This window comes from Nothobranchius furzeri, chromosome 4 (genome assembly GCF_043380555.1).
Source record: "Nothobranchius furzeri strain GRZ-AD chromosome 4, NfurGRZ-RIMD1, whole genome shotgun sequence".
NCBI lineage: Eukaryota > Metazoa > Chordata > Actinopteri > Cyprinodontiformes > Nothobranchiidae > Nothobranchius > Nothobranchius furzeri.
The window spans coordinates 85138533-85157965 of NC_091744.1; the positions used below are offsets into that span (position 1 = coordinate 85138533).

At 45.7% G+C, this 19433-nt stretch overlaps 1 protein-coding gene across 3 annotated transcripts; it reads right to left on the bottom strand.

Annotated features, from left to right (window-relative positions):
* Positions 1-1723: 1723 nt before the first annotated feature.
* btbd10a (BTB (POZ) domain containing 10a) lies at positions 1724-19404 on the bottom strand. 3 transcript variants are annotated; one of them, XM_015965282.3, is made up of 8 exons: positions 19270-19404; positions 12524-12774; positions 12109-12427; positions 11907-12009; positions 7025-7145; positions 4521-4718; positions 4283-4393; positions 1724-2678 (listed from the first exon to the last, which is right to left on the bottom strand). In XM_015965282.3, exons 2-8 carry the CDS (start codon positions 12708-12710, stop codon positions 2227-2229), a joined length of 1491 nt encoding a protein of 496 aa, XP_015820768.1. In that variant the 5' UTR covers positions 12711-12774; positions 19270-19404; the 3' UTR covers positions 1724-2226. The 3 variants fall into 3 exon arrangements, with proteins under 3 accessions (XP_015820768.1, XP_015820769.1, XP_015820767.1); XM_015965283.3 differs by having other exon boundaries at positions 19383-19400; XM_015965281.3 differs by lacking the exon at positions 19270-19404 and adding an exon at positions 15387-19252.
* Positions 19405-19433: the final 29 nt, after the last annotated feature.

Here is a 19433-nt window from a genome sequence, read left to right on the forward strand (position 1 = left end):
CGGAGGGTTCATATGTAAAAAATGTGTCACGTATCACATTTACTAGAATTGTTACATAAGATGTACACACCTGATTCAGTGGATGAATCACCTGTTCAGCTCTGCTAGTCACCTGCTGGTTAAACCCAAGTGTTGAAGCAGAAACCTCTGAAGACACACGTCCATTCAACGTAACGGGCACATCTGGCTCCAGAAGCAGCGAAATCTACGTTTTTAGCTTCAGCGCACCTGATTTTAATCAGCAGGTGATTAACGGGCCGGGCATGTGATTCAACCACATAATCATGTGTGTTGGAGCAGGAAAACAACTAAAACATAATGGATAGGAGCAGGGTTCTACTCCAGTAAATAGTCACACATCTATTTTATCAATATTTGTAACTTCAGGCTGCATGGTGGAGCAGTGGTTAGCACTGTTGCCTCGCAGCACGAAGGTTGCAGGTTCGAAACTCGGCTGCAGCTCTTCTGCGTGGAGTTGCGTGTTCTCCCCATGCATGCGTGGGTTTCCTCCGGGTACTCCGGTTTCCCCCACAGATCACAACATGCCCTATAGGTTATAAATTCTAAGTTGCTTTGGATAAAAGCTTCTGCTAAATAAACAAAAATTTTGGTTGCACAAATTTTCTGTGGTGAAATAAGGTTGATGTTGTGGCTGCAAACAACAAACCACACACCTCTTTTTTATTTTTTTTTTGTAGGATTTCCTTCATGTCAGAAACTCTTGGATCTGGGATCTTGTTGTGATTCAGTAACAAAAATTTTTCTCCAACTCATTTGATTTAAGTCCGGGGTCGGTGCAGGATCGGCTCGGGGTCCTTCGACTGCCGATGACGTCAGAGTAGTTGATTGGCTGAACATGAAGCTTACGGAAGTGACGTTATCGCGTTATGATTTTGATTGGTCAGAACAAATTTGCGGTCGTAGTTCTGTAGTCCAAAAATCAACTTTTTGGAGAAAATGTTTGAATTTCTAAAGGAAATGTAAAATATAAGCAAATGATAAACGGTGACCCTGAAAAGCTCTTGATGTTGATGAAACGGGGCAAAATAAAAATAAAAGAACTTTATTGAAAGACACAAAGCAACATTTGGAGTCAAAGAATGTATTTAGATAACAACTAAGGAAATATACGGACGAACATTAATACAAACATATGTGGCTTCACGTATAAGAACTGTTCTATGTTTGTCAGTCCGGTGTTGGTTTTATGCAGTTTCACATTCTCTACAAAACAAAGATAATATGGTGTTTTATTAACAAATTACAATTATAAGGAAAACATTTAGGTGTTAACAAACAAGAATTTATCAACAAAACTGCTGATGTCTTTCCAAAACGTGTGTGTGAAAACCGAGTAGTTGCAGTCATGTGACGTCATCGGCAGTCGAAGGACCCTGAGCCGATCCTGCACCCGAGCAGATTCTACACCCGAGCCGATCCTAAACCCGAGCCGATCCAGCACCCGAGCAGATCCTACACTCGAGCAGATTCTACACCCGAGCCGATCCTGCACTCGAGCCGATCCTACACCCGAGCCGATCCTGCACCCGAGCCGATCCTACACCCGAGCCGATCCTGCACCCGAGCCGATCCTGCACCCGAGCAGATCCTGCACCCGAGCAGATCCTGCACCCGAGCAGATCCTACACCCGAGCAGATCCTACACCCGAGCAGATTCTACACCCGGGCCGATCCTGCACCGACACCGGTTTAAGCAACTTGACAGGTTTTGTGAATCATATTTATTTAAAAAATGTTCTGACATCTTTTTACATTCTGTGTGCTCACAGCAGTGACGATACATCTGTGCAGTTTCAGAGTTCAGCCTGCAAAAACAAACTAGGAACGGGAGTGAAAAACAACGTTTTATAAACATCTTTTAAATAGAATGGAAAAAATAATTAAATAAACATTAGAGGCACTAAAGCCCACATTTCTGAGGAGGAACCACATCTCACAACACGCTTACAGGTCCAACACGAGCTGCGGGTTTTTCCACAGACGGAACAGAAATAAACTCCTTTGGTCAGATAAAGACGAACAGAGTTGGACGCTGCAGACCTGCAGCAGCAGCTGGAGGAAGTTGGTGTTCACACTGAGGTGCTTTACGTTTGAAAGGTGTGTGCTGATTGGCTGACAGGGTAACCAGGATTTTGTGTGTCAGCGTTATGATGAAAGCACGCTGCTGATGGCGTGAACACGGCTGATGGGGGAGGGGGGGCTGCATCATGCAGAGGGGGATGGCGTGTCGGGGTCCAGGTCGTAGCGGTAAGTGTTCTGACTGCTGCTGTGCTGCTGGTTGCTGTGGGACTGGCTGTGTCCGGCTTGGCTCGGGTTCTCCTGAGCCTGCTGGTTTGAACCCGGGTTTGTCTCCGGTCCCTGCCCGACGAGCGGCTGGTGAGGGTCGTTGGCGCCCGGGAGGTGGGGCAGAGTGTCCAGCTCGTCCACCTGAGGCCCCGGAGGGTGCAGGACCACCAGCTGGTCCTGAGGAATGTCGGCGGCGGCTGCGGCCAGGTTGGTGGTGGACTTGGACTTGACGCACTGGAAGTCCACGTGGCGACTCTTCCCTTCCTCCTTCTCCCAGGACATGCGGATGAAGGGACGCTGGACGTAGTTGTAGATGACCTCTGGACGACCTCCAGGACGGCGCTTCACCTTCTCCTTATAGGTGGGGTATCCTGGCGAGGAAAGTGAAGTTAGAAAATAGTTTGACGGGTCGGCGAAGGCTGAGATCCCACCTGAGCTGTGAGGATTTGCTCATTCACGCTACATTCACTCCGGGCAAAAACGTATGAAATCAGATTCCCCCCACACATGCGACCCATATCTGATAGCTGTGCTGAAATCCAATCCAGGTCACTTTTGTATGTGGTTCTGATTCTGATACAAATCTGATGCTTTTGAAAGTGACTGCAGTCGGAGTGTGCTGACGTTCCTGAGGAGAAGCGCTGTGGAAGGATTCAGGAGTCTGTCTGGAGATCCTGATAGGTTTGGGAATCACAAGTACAGGAGAGCCTGAGAATGGGAGCGGAGGGTGCTGCTGGAGCAAAGCGTCGCACCGGTCTCAGTCTCCGCAGGGGGGGGGTTCTCCGTGAATGAACTTAATACTGGAACTCTTTCAGAGAATAATAATTTGGGAGGACGGCGGAATTAAGGAGTAAAATAGTTTTTATAACAGTTTCTTCTCACATATAAAGCTCTTGATAATCAAGCTCCATCATACATCAGTGATCTGATTGTTCCATATGTTCCTAACCGAGCACTTCGCTCTCAGACTGCAGGTTTACTGGTGGTTCCTAGAATATCTAAACTTAGGATGGGAGGCAGATCTTTTAGTTATCAGGCTCCTCTCCTGTGGAACCAGCTCCCAGCCTTAGTCCGTGAGGCAGACACCTTGTCTACTTTTAAGAATAGGCTTAAAACATTTTTATTTGATAGGGCCTATGGTTAAAATCTGATGTTAGCCTAGATCTGGACAAGTGGGGGAGTAGAGGGAGGTGGAGTGTACAGTCGGTAAAGACGGCTCTCCCTTGCCCCGCCTCCAACGTGTGTGTGCGTGTGTGTGTGTGTGTGTCTGCTCTGTCTTCTCCATCCCCAGTGAGTCGTGGAGGATGGCTGCTTATACTGAGCCAGGATTCTCTGGAGGTTTCTTCCTGTTAGAAGGGAGTTTTCCTCTCCACTGTCGCCTTATGCTTGCTTAGTATGAGGATTGCTGTAAAGTCACTGACACTAGTCAGTGACTTGATGCAATTTGCTGGGTTCCTTATATAGGAAACATTTTTTCTGATTGGCTTAATGAACTGACCTGAATTGGAATGTTTATTATGTGAAGTGCCTTGAGACGACTCTTGTCGTGATTTGGCGCTTTATAAATAAAGTTGAATTGAACAGTTTTCAGCCAGATCGGGAGGCTGGACAGGTGATCCTGATCCTGTCAGTGAAGGCTTTCACATCACAAGGCCGCCTCTCCTGGTTCCGACTCCACTGAGTGTGACTTCTTGATTTCTGTGCACGTGGGTCACTTTGGGGCCGTGGAGTGTTTGATGTCGTATTTCAGTGAACAGCCACACATAAAAATGTGGACTTACTCAAAACATCGGAATCGAGCCTCAAGGCCTGCAGCCTCAGAGACATAAACCCACAGCAGCGACGGATCCCACCAAACGCACCAAAAACCCATCGAGTTTGAATAAAAACGCATTTATAATTTATCACCCACGTTACTTTTTAGGTTTAGCATCGCACGGCTAACAAAAACGCCTCTGGAGCTTCCTCCCTGTACCTTCTATTCCCAGTCGGATCTTCTTCAGCCCGCGGTCCTTCAGCACAGATTTCGCCACGTCTCTGTTCTCGATGTACTTGAAGAAGCGGTAGAGTTTAGTGCTGTAGATGACTGCAAAGAGAACAACAACAACTTCTCATTTCTACAAATAAACAATTTGATCACAACAGCAACAGCGTCTGATCTCCTTTTAGCCATCGCCGCTAACTACAGCTGATTATTCAGGTCAGCGTCTCACTCTGAGAGTACTCCTCTCCCATCTGCGGCGGGTACTCTTCATCCCAGTCCACCACATCGTCGTCGGTCAGCACCACCACGTGACACTCCCTCTCGCCGCTCTGAGCGCTGGCCACCATCAGCGGCAGCAACATCTCCTCTAAGTAACACTCGAACTGACGCCGGGCTCCGTCGTTGGACAGCTCGTGCATCAGGGCGCCTGAGGAGGAGGGAGGAGGGGGTTCTTTAAAAAGCAGCTAAAACAAAAGGTGGCATCAGAATCTTTCAGCTTTAGCAGATGTTGGATACCAACTCAAATATAAACACCTTTGGTTTTCATCCCATTCTTCCAGAGCTGAACTCGAAGGTCTGAAACATTTTCTAATAACACAAAAGATTCATTCTCAAATACTTGCTAATCTGTCTAAATCTGTTAGTGATCCGTCGCACCTCACAGGTGTGCCTCACCACTGGCCACAATAAAAGGGAAGGCAGGATTAGGATATGCGGACATCTTGCCTCTGATTGGCTAACAGCAACACCGCTCTTCCTTTGTTCTTTCTTCACAAATAAAAAGCCTGTAGAGTTGCTAATGGTAGTGGTTAGCTTCTGCTAGCAGAGCTCTGCTCACTCCCTCCTGTAGGCGGTCCCAAACCAAGATGGGTGGGGCCATGAACATTCATTTTCCCTGTTTAGTAGGAGAGATTTATCCTGGAGACCATCCTGTGTGTGAATTTATGATCTGGCCACGACCCGCAGACAGAGCTCAGTCACGGGGCGAAGTCTATGATCGTCTTTCAACCCGTCTCCACACTCAACTGGTCAGCGCTAGGATCAGAGAGCAAACAACGTGACATTCACCACAGAAATCTCTCAACAGGGCAACGTAGAAGAGGCAAACGCATCCTTGTCTTTAAAGTACTTCAGTACTTCCAGTGTTTCCCGTACAAAGGTGTAGAAATCCCAGCGCCACGCCTACAAGATCCCAAGTTTTATTGATTTTTTTTTGTGCGCTGTTTCCCGAAGAAGCAGCGGGAACTACTCTGTTGTTGCTTGTGATCACAGCCGGCAGGCAGCAAGGAGGAGGCGGCAGGGCAGGGTGTTTACAGCTAGGGATGAGCCGGATACTCGTTTCAGACTAGGATCCGGTACGGATAAAGCATTTTTGACGAGTACCAGCATGAAACGAGTAAAACTCGTAAATATCTGTAATCGTGCTGAAGGAAAATCCTCATTGGGTAACTGACTGTCTTCAAGCTCTGTGATTGGCCAGTCACATAGAGCGCCCGCCCCTCCCTACACACAAAACTCTGCAGCCGGGAGCTCAGTCCGGCCCATGCATCCATGCACACACACACACACAGTAATGGATCACTCTGTGGTTGTTTTACTATTGTTCACGTTTCTTCAGCTCGCCTCTTTTTCAGCTGAATACTTAAAAATTACCTTTTTCATAACGTACGTGGTGGATCCGACAAGACAGAGCTGCTGAAAACGGCTCGTGCATGCATCAGTCACTGCCTCTGCTCAGGTTTTTTAAATCTCTCTCTCTCTCTCTCTCTCTCTCTCTCTCTCTCTCTCTCTCTCTCTCTCTCTCTCTCTCTCTCTCTCTCTCTCTCTCTCTCTCTCTCTCTCTCTCTCTCTCTCTCTCTCTCTCTCTCTCTCTCTCTCTCTCTCTCTCTCTCTCTCTCTCTCTCTCTCTCTCTCTCTCTCTCTCTCTCTCTCTCTCTCTCTCTCTCTCTCTCTCTCTCTCTCACACACACTCTCACACACTCTCACACACTCTCACACACTCTCACACACTCTCACACACTCTCACACACTCTCACACACACACACACACACACACACACACACACACACACACACACACACATGTGTGTGTTTCTCAGGGAACAAAAACCTTTAAGGACTTTTGAAGCGGTCCTGCTGCTATAATAATTATAACAATAACAATAATAATAATAATGAAACCAATTACAAGGCAGAAGCTGAAGAGTGAAAAACATGAAACTTCACATCCTGCTGTGGCTGAATTCAAACTGCTGGCTGGTGTTGTGTCCACGTAACAGGCAGCAAATCTCAGAGCTAATCATGACCTACTTAGAGCTGCACACACAGGCTGTGAGCTGAATCTGCTCCACACACACACGCGCACACGCACACGCACACACACACACACACACACACACACACACACACACACACACACAGCTGTGTGTACATTAAACACGCGCAGGCGAACAACGTTAAAGCAGAGGAAAAACACGTTCAGGCTGAATAATCATCAGTGATGAAAACCAAAATAATTATTACTCCTTATTCACGTCTCCCTCTTGTTAAATGAATTACTTTCTTCATGATAAAGTCTGTAGCGGCCGGTCGATCCAATGCTCGGCCGTGTCCAAACTAAAGTCACTGAGCACCAAAACAAACGGTCTGTGGCTCCACTCACCGAACTCCAAGCACAAACAACAAGTCTGCAGTTCCCCGCACACGAGACGATAAAGCGACGCGTGAACTCACTGAGATCTCGGCACTTGATGGTGCTGTAGCTGAAGGAGATGCAGAGGTAGTCACATGCCTCCCTCAACTCGGGAATGGAAACGCCGTCAGGGCAGCGGATTATTCCTGACTTGTAGTAATCCTGCCATTTTCACCAGCGTGCAAAGGGGGAGAGAGGGAGAGAGAGAGAAAGATGAATAAACAGGCAGAGAGGAGGGCGTTCAGGCGCACACATGAGCAGGGGAGAGAAAACAGGACGCCATTATTAAAGCTGCCTCGCTCACCGACAGAGGATGAGGAGGTGGGAGGAAGAGGAGGTGGGAGGGGTGGAGGTGGGAGGAAGAGGAGGCGGGAGGGGTGGAGGTGGGAGGAAGAGGAGGTGGAGGTGGGAGGAAGAGGAGATGGGAGGGGTGGAGGTGGGAGGAAGAGGAGGTGGGAGGGGTGGAGGTGGGAGGAAGAGGAGGTGGGAGGGGTGGAGGTGGGAGGAAGAGGAGGTGGGAGGGGTGGAGGTGGGAGGAAGAGGAGGTGGGAGGGGTGGAGGTGGGAGGAAGAGGAGGTGGGAGGGGTGGAGGTGGGAGGAAGAGGAGGTGGGAGGGGTGGAGGTGGGAGGAAGAGGAGGTGGGAGGGGTGGAGGTGGGAGGAAGAGGAGGTGGGAGGGGTGGAGGTGGGAGGAAGAGGAGGTGGGAGGGGTGGAGGTGGGAGGAAGAGGAGGTGGGAGGAAGAGGAGGTGGAGGTGGGAGGAAGAGGAGGTGGGAGGGGTGGAGGTAGAAATCCTAATAAAAACATGATGAAAGCAGAAGCTGCTGACGTCATCTCCCTCTCTGCTCGAGACAGAGGGACGAGGGCTCCGGGAACGCAGGAACCACCGCTCCGGTTCCGCTCTCCTCACGTTCACACGTTTACGTCCTCAAACCTACAAATAAACACTGAACTAGCAACTTGTTAAGAAACGTCAAACTGATGTTTTTATTTAATCTTGGAACCTACAGCCGACATTTATTACTGAATCAACGTATTTTAACCTCAGTACTAAAACTAAAACCGCGTCTGAGCCTTACTTGGACCAGCTGCTGCTCTAGTCTGGCTCTGGTTGGTTTTTGTTATGAAAGCTCTGATTTGAACGGGTTTAAAGCTTTGTGGTTACGGGTTCGGGTTAGTTCTGGTCTGGATGTGATGCGCTGGCTTGTTGTCAGCACGCGGCAGCAGAAAGCTACTAAAGACAAACCAGGAGGCTGAAAGCTCATCAGGAGGAAAGCGTGACGTAAAACCAACACGTTTGCAGGTAACAGGACAGATTAGCTGCATGGTGGCGCAGTTGCTAGCACCGCTGCCTCGCAGCAAGAAGGTTGCAGGTTCGAAACCTTTCTGTGTGGAGTTGCATGCATGCATGGGTTTCCTCCACAGATCACAACACGCCCTATAGCTTAACAACTGTACGCTTTGGGAAAAAAAAGCGTCTGGCAAATAAATCAACACAAGCATCTTCAGTTGTACGTGTGAAATGTCACAAGACGTCAAAATTAGAGGAAAACACGACGTCACATCAGTAGAGCTGTAAAAATGATGTTCTTCACGCCTTAAAGATGTTTTTCTGTTAAATAAACAGAAAAGTGTTTTAGAGTTTTATCTGAACACAGATCAGTGATTAAGTCCGGGTTTGGGTTCAGGCGTGATGAGGACTTGTCTGATCGTCTGACTCAACTGAAAACGATGATTCTGGAAGTAAAAACTTCCACATTCAAAGTCCGCTAGAGCGAATCGGTTCATGGGCAGAAGGTCGGATTTTGTTGCTGTTGTTGAATCGCTGTTTACTGAATTTTATGAGCAAGTTGTTTAGATCGTCAGTCAGCTTCTCGTCAACGTTAAACCGTCTGAAAGCTCATTTTATCTCTAATAAAATGAAATTGAGGTAAACAAGTGCTGCTGTTTATATAGATGCAGTTTATTAAAACAAAAGTTTAAAAAATACTTTAAATTTTTAACTTAAGTGTTAAATCAAAGACGGTCTGGCTGAGTTGAGTTCTGCAGGAACGAATTCAAACAGAAACGAAAGCATGTGACTAGCTTGAGCAGAGGAGCGTTTACTCTTACCGAGTCGGCGTCAGCTTCGCCTCACGGAGCAGTTTCTCAGAATAAAAACAGCTGATGTTGTTACGTCAGCCGCTTAAAGAGAAAGTCACACCAAATCAACTTTTTTTTCCTGATAAACTATATAAATGTGTGTCTAATCGTGCTGCAGACACGTGTCGCCAATAATTTTGCACTTTAGTGCATTTTTGTTAAAATTTTAATTTTCTGCCTAAAACTGTCAGTGTTGTGCCGTTGTCAGGTAAAAACTCTGCACTGCATTTGAATTTTAATCTGTCATCGCTATTGGCCCTAGAATGTTAGCTGGTACCATATGATGTCACAATGTCATTGTGAGCCTGTCGCTGTGTCTCAATTCAGGGTCTGCATTAGGGATGGGTACCTTTGACATGTGAATCGATTCGGTACTAATTCCCGGTACCTTGGGATCGATACCGGTACTTAACGGTACCAATTTTCGATACTTTTGAGTGTTTATTATTTTAATTCTCTTTTATAATTAAATATATATTTTTCTCAATATATAACCATATTTGATAAATATCGCGATAAATAACATACAACTGTTTGTATTTTAACATCGTCCTTGTAGTTTTATAAGCTGATAATTAAACTGAAGCAAACATCTTTACTGTGAACTAAATTTACTGTGTATCTTCATTCCTTTTACCGTCCTTTTTCATTTGATTTTTCCTACTGGGAAGTTAGAATTTCCGAGGAGAAAGCGAACGCACCATTAGCTGATAACAATGGAAGCTAACATATCAAGCTAACGTTATCTTAAACAGTTTATTTAACTGCTGGAGCAGATTAAAACGATGATGCCTCACACTTAGATCGTTGTCGCTGGTTTCATCTTCACCCAATCACCCGTCGCATTTAGTAAAGTGAAGCCAAACTTTAGAGCGCGTTCATGTTCTTCTAGTCGGAAATTCGGAGTTCCGAGGAGAAAGCGAACGCACCATTAGCGAAACGGAAGCTAACATATCAAGCTAACATTATCTTAAACATTTTATTTACCTACCGGAGCAGATTAAGATGAGGATGTCTCACTTAGATCGTTGTCGCTGGTTTCATCATCACCCAGTTAGCCATCACATTTAGTGAAGTGGACCCAAGCTTTAGCGTGCGTTCTTTCTACCATGCTGCTCTGTTTACAACTGTCTCGCAGCGACCGACGACATTACGCTCTTGCGCATGCGCAGCTGTCTTGGCAAGTTCTCGTTATGAAGGACGGGTACCGAAACGAGGCACCGTTTCAAATGACGTGAATCGGTGCTCGGTCGGTACTGTGGAATTCGGTCGGTACCTTAAAAAGTACCAAATTAGGTACCCATCCCTAGTCTGCATGCTACGTCGGCCGGATTCGTCGGCCGGTTACGTCACAGCGCCGCGACTAGGCCTGTCCCAATTCGAAGACTCCTTCAAATGCGGTCGACGAATCCGGCCTTCTTTTCGCCTGTATGAAGGATGGGTCCGGTGTATCCTTCAGTGGTTTACATTTCCCAAGATGCCTTGCGTGCCGGACGGCAGAACTTTTAAAAACAATGGCGGACAGTGAAGCGGGAGCTGTCGGAGAGGATTGCGCAAATAAATGTCAGCATAAACTTGAACTGTTAGGCTAAGGGCTTTCTCTGATACATGAACGTTATTTTAGTTAGAAATGTTACAGTAAAGGTGCTTGTATTGCGGTCTCGGCTCGTATGTTCGGCCGCTCGGTGTCGTACTTCTCCCGCTACGTTTTCCCCTGATTTTAATAGGAGTTTGTATTTTAGGGACAAAAGAGAAAACCACGGACTTTATTAAGCTTACGGCGGAGATGGACCACATGATCACTGGAGCTAAGCATTCGGCGGCTGTGGCATGGAGGTACAATAACATCTCATATTTTAAAAACTCGTTTGAGTTTATTTTTTTCTGCGAAAACATGAAAGGAATAACCCGTTGTCCTCTTTTCTCTTCCTGTTTCTTTTCTTACATGTTTGTTAAGACTATTCTGGAGAAAATGGGCATCCAGGGGAAGGTGACAGCGATGACCAGCTTCTGGAGCTGATCAGGGAGGACATGAGGCTGCAGAGGGAGGCAGAGCAGCAGAGGGCACAGGAGAGAAGGGAGAACTTTGACAGCTTTTTACTTTGCTAGAAAAAATGGTTAATAAAGATTAAACATGTACATATAAAAGAAATATCTAAATAAAATCAGTTCTGTATTAAACTCTTGAATTTTATTTTTGTTTTCAAATGAGAATTGTTTACTAGAGGGTATCTGCTGGGTCTGAAAAGGCTTAAAAGGTGATAAATCGGTTTGGGTCAAATGAAGACCCTTAGAAAGTATTAAAAACTATTATCACATCTTTGCTCAGGCTCAGCTTGTCGAAGGTATTTTCTCTGAATTAGCTCAAGTCCATACTTACGAGAGGACCAGCATTCAGACATGAACTCTGTTTGCTTCAAAGCCAGACAGGACACGGAAAAAATAAAAAGACGCGCTTTAAACAAGTTAACAGCTTCATTCTGTTACCATCAAGTCCCATTAGACAAAGAAACGTTGTTCATTTAAAAACAGACAACTCCTCTAATTTGATAATGAACTAAAAATGAGAATTTTAGGTGATAAATTTTAATAAACAAAGACAAAAGAAAGAGTTATGACCCAGACTTGATGTTTAACCTGCTACATCTAAAGAAAATAAACTTTTTATAAGAACCCGAGTTAAGAACCGTCAGAGCAAGAAGTCACGATCGGACTGAAAGAATAGATGGAAAACGTTTTAGGATCAGAAAAACCGTGTGAACGATAAAGGGACGGTTCTTACCAGGATGGCTCTGAAGACGGTGGAGCTGATTCCATCTGCAACCTCAAACTCGCCCTTCTCATTGGGTCGGGTGAAGTTGTTTTCCCGCCCGGAACCAAACATCCTGACAACGGTGGAACCATCAGAAGTCAGCAGTGGCAAACAGGTGCCTGTCAACATTAGGCTCTCCAGGAGGGTATGAGAGATGGCTCCGGATGCTCACCTGCCCAGCATGGTGTTGGGTTGAGCTGTGAAGACAGCAGGGTCCACCACAAACCTGGTGTTGTCCACAATGAGCGTAACCCTTTCTCCCAGCCGGAGCCCGGAGCGATGCTCTTTGCTGCTGAAGTCGCAAACGTAGATCATGTCTCCGGGTCCCTGGCCCACCGGCTTGGGGTGGTGGTCCTTTCCAGGAGGACCAAGGGACCGTGGTATATGTCCCCCAGTCAGAGCTCCTCCCACCTGTGTGTAAGGATGACACACCCTGGGCGGGCGTGGACTCGAGGATCGGGAGGATGATCCTCCATCACCACGTTCACGATCTGTGGAGGATGACGCACTCCGTAAAAAAACACCAATACATCCTGACTTGATGCTGTTTACGAGGGTCCGCGGGAACGGCTTCATCCCGATCTTACCGTGCTGTCGAGTCGGAGACGTGACATTCCTGATGCAGGGCGTCAGCTGGCTCTCTCCTCTCTCGTGGGAGGACTCGCGTGAACGATCGCTGGAGCGTCGCCGTTGCTCCCGGTGATGCTCCGCCCCTCCCCTCTCTCTGGTCCCACCGACGGCACCACCGCCGACACCGGCCCCATACAGACTCATGGTTCTGACCCGCTGATGCGGCGGCCGATGGTTGTGGTCCAACCCCGACAAACCACACTGCTCACTGTGCAGACGCGGGAAATCAGAGCGGGGAGACGTTTTCTAAATTAAACACCGCCGAGTAAAACTAGAGCAGAAACAGGACAGTCGTAAGGAGAGTGACAGGTTTTTATCCGGGGTTTAATAAAATATCCGACACGCTTTGATCGTATTACAGGATTACAGAACACCCCCCCGTAGCCCTGATGGAAAACTCTTCATCTCAATTTAAAGGATTTTTTCCAGGAGATGAGACGCTTTTCAGATCCTACGTGTAAAAAAACACTCTTGAAGGGTTTATTATGGCCTAGAAGAGCCCTCAGATTTCAGTCAGACTGAACTCAGACTAGCACTTAGCAAGATAACTAAAAAAGACTCAGCTGGCTGTTTTATTAAATTAACGTCCATCATCCTCATCCACGGACCTCTCACCCCCATCGCCATCTATTTACTTTTCTAAAAACTCTCTAAAGTGACGTCATTGTCTGAGGACCCACTGATTATCACCTTGGATTTTAAACATCTCACGATGGGAACGAAACCAGCTGGTTTAGCTCCGACTTCGGTACCCTGCTCGGTTCCTCTGTGATGATGAGGTTAAGCGCGGCGGCGCTCTTACGTCAGAGACGCTGCCAGGTCGAGTCTCGGTAATGAAGAGAGCCGGGCCCTCAGGGGAGGAGATGCTATGAAATATGATAATGGCCATCTTGTGTTACACCGGAGAGGAGAAACGGGAGGAGGTGGAGCGGCAGGAAGAAGAAGCTGCTCTTCTCTGCTTCAGATGGTCCAAAACTCTGTGGCTAGGTTTTTAACGGGCACTAAGCTGCGTGAACATCTTTGACCCATTCATGAGCTTTAGCTGTTGCATCGTGACCTGCTGATACTTCTGCAGGTGAACCGTGGGCCCAAAGGAGGCGGAACCTTCTCATTTCTGGCCCCTGAGCTGTAGAACGAGTTCCGGTTGGATGTCAGCTGAACGGTGGTTGTTTTTGATTCTGTAATTTGGGTTTGCCTCTGTGGGTGCCCTGATGTTTTCGTTTGCTGCGTTCAGCACTTTGGGTGCCTTTTGGCTGCTGAAAGCACTTTTATAAATAAAGATGCCGCTGCTCTACATATAAGAAATCGCACACGATAGTTTTATTTTACCAGAACTTTTGGATTGACAACCAAACTAAAATACAGAAACTTTCATTTGTTTGAGTTATTTTCATTCTCTGTGTGAAAGTAAACTCTGGACAGCTCTGAGGGACGGTAACGTTGGCTGACATCAGCGTGCAGGATGACTGCTGCTGAGGGGACCGTCTGGCTAACAGATTGATCGGTGGCTAAACGGTAAACCGTCCGAGTGGGCCGACCCAGACAAGAGTCATGGGACGGACCATGATGTAGCAGATCAGGGGCTCACGGCAATAAAGAGAAACGCCACGAGGTGACTGCGCACCTTCGTCCCACCCTGTCAAGGTCACACACTCATGTCTGTTTAACAGCCTCCCACTTGTCCTGCAACAGAAGACGTCATCTTATGGACAAAACAAAAATAACCTTGTAAAGACAGAAGAAATCAAAGTAACAAATCTAAAAACACACAAATGAACAGAAAAACAAAGAAAGCTGAGTTCATTCTCTTTGCTTTAGTCTTTTAAAATCAAACATGGTTCTCTGCCAGTGTCCTTAAAGGTGGGGGTCAACAAAGGAGGGAATGTGCACACAACTGACACGCACCTCGTCATCCGACTCGATGTGTTTTCAGGTGACAGGCACAAAAAGGTGCCAACAGAAACGAAAACGTACACGGGATATTTAAATCGTGTTAAATCTGTACGAATATGGTAATGTGGCCGGTTATTATTGTAATAATGAGGCTGGTGCATCCCTCTGAGCATAGACACAGATTTTTCCCCTCCAGTAGGCTTTTAATGCTTGGCAGAACTGGGCCAAGACAAATAAAAGAGGGTCTTCCAACAAGCGGGCTGGCAGCGAGAAGCCTGGCCAGCGGAGTGGAAGGAACAAAGGAACTGAGGAGGTAATGTTTCACTCAGGGCAAGCAGGTCTTCTCATCTTTCACAAGACAACACAAATCTACAGCAGCCAAGATCTCACACGGCCAGAATCCAATGAATGTTTCCATGATTCTCAATACAAGATGCCAAACCTAACGGCATTAAAACGTCCCTTTTCTTCTAGCTCATGGAGCTTCTGACATCTGTGGATGTGGGTTTGATGGGTTAAAATGGTAGAAAGACATCAGACTTATTTAAGACGTGAAGCACCCTGGCAGTCTATTAAAAGCAGGAGGTGAGAGCCACGAGTGGTGAGGGTCCAATCAATTATTTAGGGGTAGCTGACACTGTCACAGCGCTGGGTAAAAGCAGGAGAACTGCAGAGTGGCAGCAGCGTGAGATGAAATCAAAAGAGCCATGAACACGAGGAGAAAAACGCCAATTTGTGACAAATCTAATATGAAAACTATACAAATCAAGCCGGACTCAGTGAAGATCGTGCATTTAAAACAGCAAAACAATAAATAAAGCCCCGTCAGGAAAGGGGACCCACTTGATCATGTTTATTAAAATGCCAAATAAAAAACAAAAGATGCGTCCACTAACAGCGGCCGCTCTCCGGGGCACTCGCACCTACCGGTCGGTATCGGAGGACCAGGAGAAGACAAAGCAGCAGGGCACGAGCTGCGGGACGACAGCGGCACAAAAGCTTTGCGCTCCTCCGAACAAAGCGGGCTTGCCAGCAGTTTCAGCATCCTCGCTCATTACTCTCCAACTTCCTCCGCATCGTTCGACCCTCGCGACCCGGACTCTGGCCGGTTTCAACAAATCCCCCAAAGCAAAGCCCACCGCTGAACAAAGACGAGGGCACGCGCTCCGGCTTGTCATTCAGAGTCACCTGAAACTGTGAATGGCCGCGTGCTCGAGTGAATCAGAGCGGCGGTGCCTTCACTGTGCCTCGGAAAGTGCCGCTTCGCAGTGTTCGGTTGCGGTTTCGTTATAATATCCTGATTTATTCCGCGTGATTTCTCTCCGGACTCCCAGTGAAAATCCAAGTAAAATCTCTAACAACATCATCTATTCCTAAAAGTAAAGAAATGAGCGTAACCGTCAAGTACAACCACACATGCATTTAAAATATAATTAAAACCATAAAACTCTGTTTTAAACTGAGTTTGTAATATTTTCATCACTCAACCGCCATTCTAGTGTCACATGAAGCACCCTGAAGCGCACAAACGGCCAAGAAACCGGTTACAACATCCCATCTCCTTTTCTCTGTTTCATACAGCCATTAAGCCTGCTTTTAACCTATAAAAACCTCAACATTTACTACACAAAATAAAAGCAGCATCTGTAATTAAACTTAATCAGTGATTCTATTTGCAGGAGTGTTTCATCGTTATTAGTACACTCATTTAAATATCTAACGAATAAAGATTTAACCAAATATTGACTACTGATCCAATCTGAACGCCAAGCGTTTTAGAGGAATATGCTCATTTGTTGTAATTCATTATTAGTTTATCACAAAGGAACCTTATTTGCACTCATTTCTTCAAATTAATCTGTGAAACTGCCAAATATTACAGCGTTGCACTTTTAATTCCAGAACAAAAAACAACTAATTTGTTGGGGGAAAACTGCAGCAACAGAAGTTTTATTTATTTTTGACTTTAAATCGAAACAGAATAAACTGAGCATAAATAGAGCAAGTCACCCCCTGCCAGAGTATTACTCCTCTCCCACTTTGTGTTTGAAAAATGCAACAAATGCTGTTGCCTAGCAGACCGAGCTGCTAACAAATACACACACACACACACAGGCTCACACACACACACAGGCTCACAACGACATTGTGACATCATATGGTACCAGCTAACATTCTAGGGTACCTCTAAAGCCTGATTCATGCTTCTCCGTCAGCTCCGTAAGGGAGAGACACGCACGGATTGACGGAAGCGTTTTGCTTTCATACTTCTCCCGTCTCCTGGGGAGTGTTGCAAAGCAATTCCCCGGCAGGACAGCAGAGGGCGTAGCGCTGTTCTGTGGTATCCTGTCATGTATCGGTCCAAGATCGTGTGTTTATATTGTGTTTTTTGTATACAAGAGAATTTTTAACACAGACAAATTTGTCTCTCATCCTCGTACACCTCTTCATGCGCTCCCCACCTCTAAACCCACGTTTCCTGTCATTTCCGTCCACAAATAAAACGCTTGCTGCGCATCTTTTCACTCCTCCAGTCACGGGGGAATTAAACGTTCATATTTTTAGAGTTTTTTCACGAGGTATTCTTCAAGCTTCTCCGTGTCTGCTGCTAGTTATCCTCGGCTCTCTTTGCAATGGCGGCGCTGTAAACAACAGCGGCGTCCTGACCAATCACAAGCTTGCGTAATCCGTCTCGTTCGACGGATGTTTAAAAAAGTGGGCTCGACTCCGTACGTACTTGCGTGCCTGCCGGAGCCCTACGCAAGGACAGGCAATGGCGTTGCGTGTCTCCGCGCTGACGCAGACGGAGAAGCATAAATCAGGCTTTAGCCAAAAGCGATGGCAGATTTAAATTCAAATGCAGTGCAGAGTTTTTACCTGACAGCAGCTCAACACTGACGGTTTTAGTTAGTAAGTAAAAGTTTATTTATAAAGCGCCTTTCGCAGATATGAATCACAAAGCGCTGTGCAACATGAGTAAAATCAGGGCAAATACCTCTAACTGATAAAAACAGATGTAAAAAAAACAATAGCAGTGACAAAATTGTAAACAAAATCAGGAGTAAAAACAAAGTCAAGGTATGAACAAAGACAAAGCCATCTTTCAGAATATTTAGCGGGGGAACGCCTGGATTTTAGGCAGAAAATTCAAATTTTTACTAAAATGCACTTAAGTGCAAAACTATGGACTACACGTGTCTGAAGTACGATTAGACACGCATTTATATAGTTCATCAGAAAAAAAGTTGATTTGGGGGTGACTTGCTCTTTAAAGAGCAGCTAACATAGAGTCTGCATAATTTCGATAAGGCTTAAGAAATGCAGACAGATATCAGTGTGGTCCTTAGAAAAATTTCCAGCCGTGGCGTGCGCGTGGGCCGTGGGGGGTGTTAGGGTGTACATCCGCAGAATGTTTTGCTGTTGTGCGTCGGCCGTAAGAGTGAGGAAGGGGATAAAGCCTAGTTTATGCTTCTGCGTCAGCTCCACAAGGGAGAGACGCACTCACAGAGACGTTTACTCTCAGACGTCTCCGTCTCCTGGGGAGTGTCGATGAGCAATTCCCCGCCAACAGACAACAGAGGGCGTAGGGCTATGCTGGGGTATTTTGTCATGTATCCTGTCCAAGATAGTACATTTACTATTGTTTCTTTGTATTTCAGATACTTTTTAACATGGACAAATTTGTCCCTTTTCTCCTCCCCCTCTAAACCCATGTTTCCCATCATTTCTGCCCACAAATAAAACACTTGCTGCATATCCTTTTACTCATCCATTCACGGCTGAATAAAACGTTTATATTTTTTTAGTTTTTCCACAAGGTATTTTTCAATCTGCTATATGTCTGTCGCTAGGTACCTTCGGCTTACTTTGTTTTTGAGGGCGCAACTGCGAAAGCTTGGACGTTTTGAAAAGTGAGCTAGACTCTGTCCGTCCTTGCGAGGGCTCTCCAGCAGGCTTGCAAGAATGGATAATGGCGTTGCGTGTCTCCGTACTGACGCAGAAGCATAAATTAAGCTTAATAGTTGTGCGTGGAACATTTTGCTTCTGATTTTGTAGCCGTGGCTAGAATTTCCTAGCCTATGTAGGGGAAACATTGGACATATTTGCAAAGACCAGTCAACAAAAGTGCTGAAGCGTTATAAATCCACAAGGAATAAGCATAAAAATTAAAATTTAAATAAACTATCATTAAGTGTCCCAAATAATTAAGCTGACCCAAATTATTAATATCACTCAAATTAAAGTATTCTCATTCCAACTATTTGGGATAATAGACAATTGTTTTACACAATAAAAATCAATGATTATACTCATACTGAGTAGTCTGAGTAGATTTTAGATACATCATATACGTTTATGTTTTGAATATTTTAAAATGTTAATTTATACAAATGGTATTGTGAAGTTCTGATAAAAGTTTTTATTTGAACTGCTATTTCTATAGAGCTCTACAAAACTAGACAACAATAATAAAACATACTTTCATTTACTTTGATAATACTGGAGATTTTGGGACGAGAAAAAATGCGACGCTAGAATCACGTTTAATCTAGATTAAATACCGATTAGGATGAGATGTATCTGGACGGCTTGAATTGCCATCTCCAAGTCCTGACACGATGTAAGCAACTAAATTTAGACAACTGTATCTACTCTAGCGTTTAAATTGACAAACATGGAATTTACCAGTGCTATGAAATATAACAAAGGATTTTAATCGTTTAGTTAGCAACCTAGCTAACCATAGCCGCTAGGCTGCTAACTACAGCAAGCTGCGATCTTACTGTAATTTAAAACGTTTTATATCTACCTCCTTGCGTTACATTTCGTCTGATGTTTCACCAAATCACAAAAAATCCGTATATGCGAGAGAAGAAGTAAGGTGACCCAGGAAAAGAGATTTTGTGGAGATTTCTCCCTTACATCCACTGCTAGCAGATTTGTTTTGGTCTGAGAACACGGAGATCACGCGGA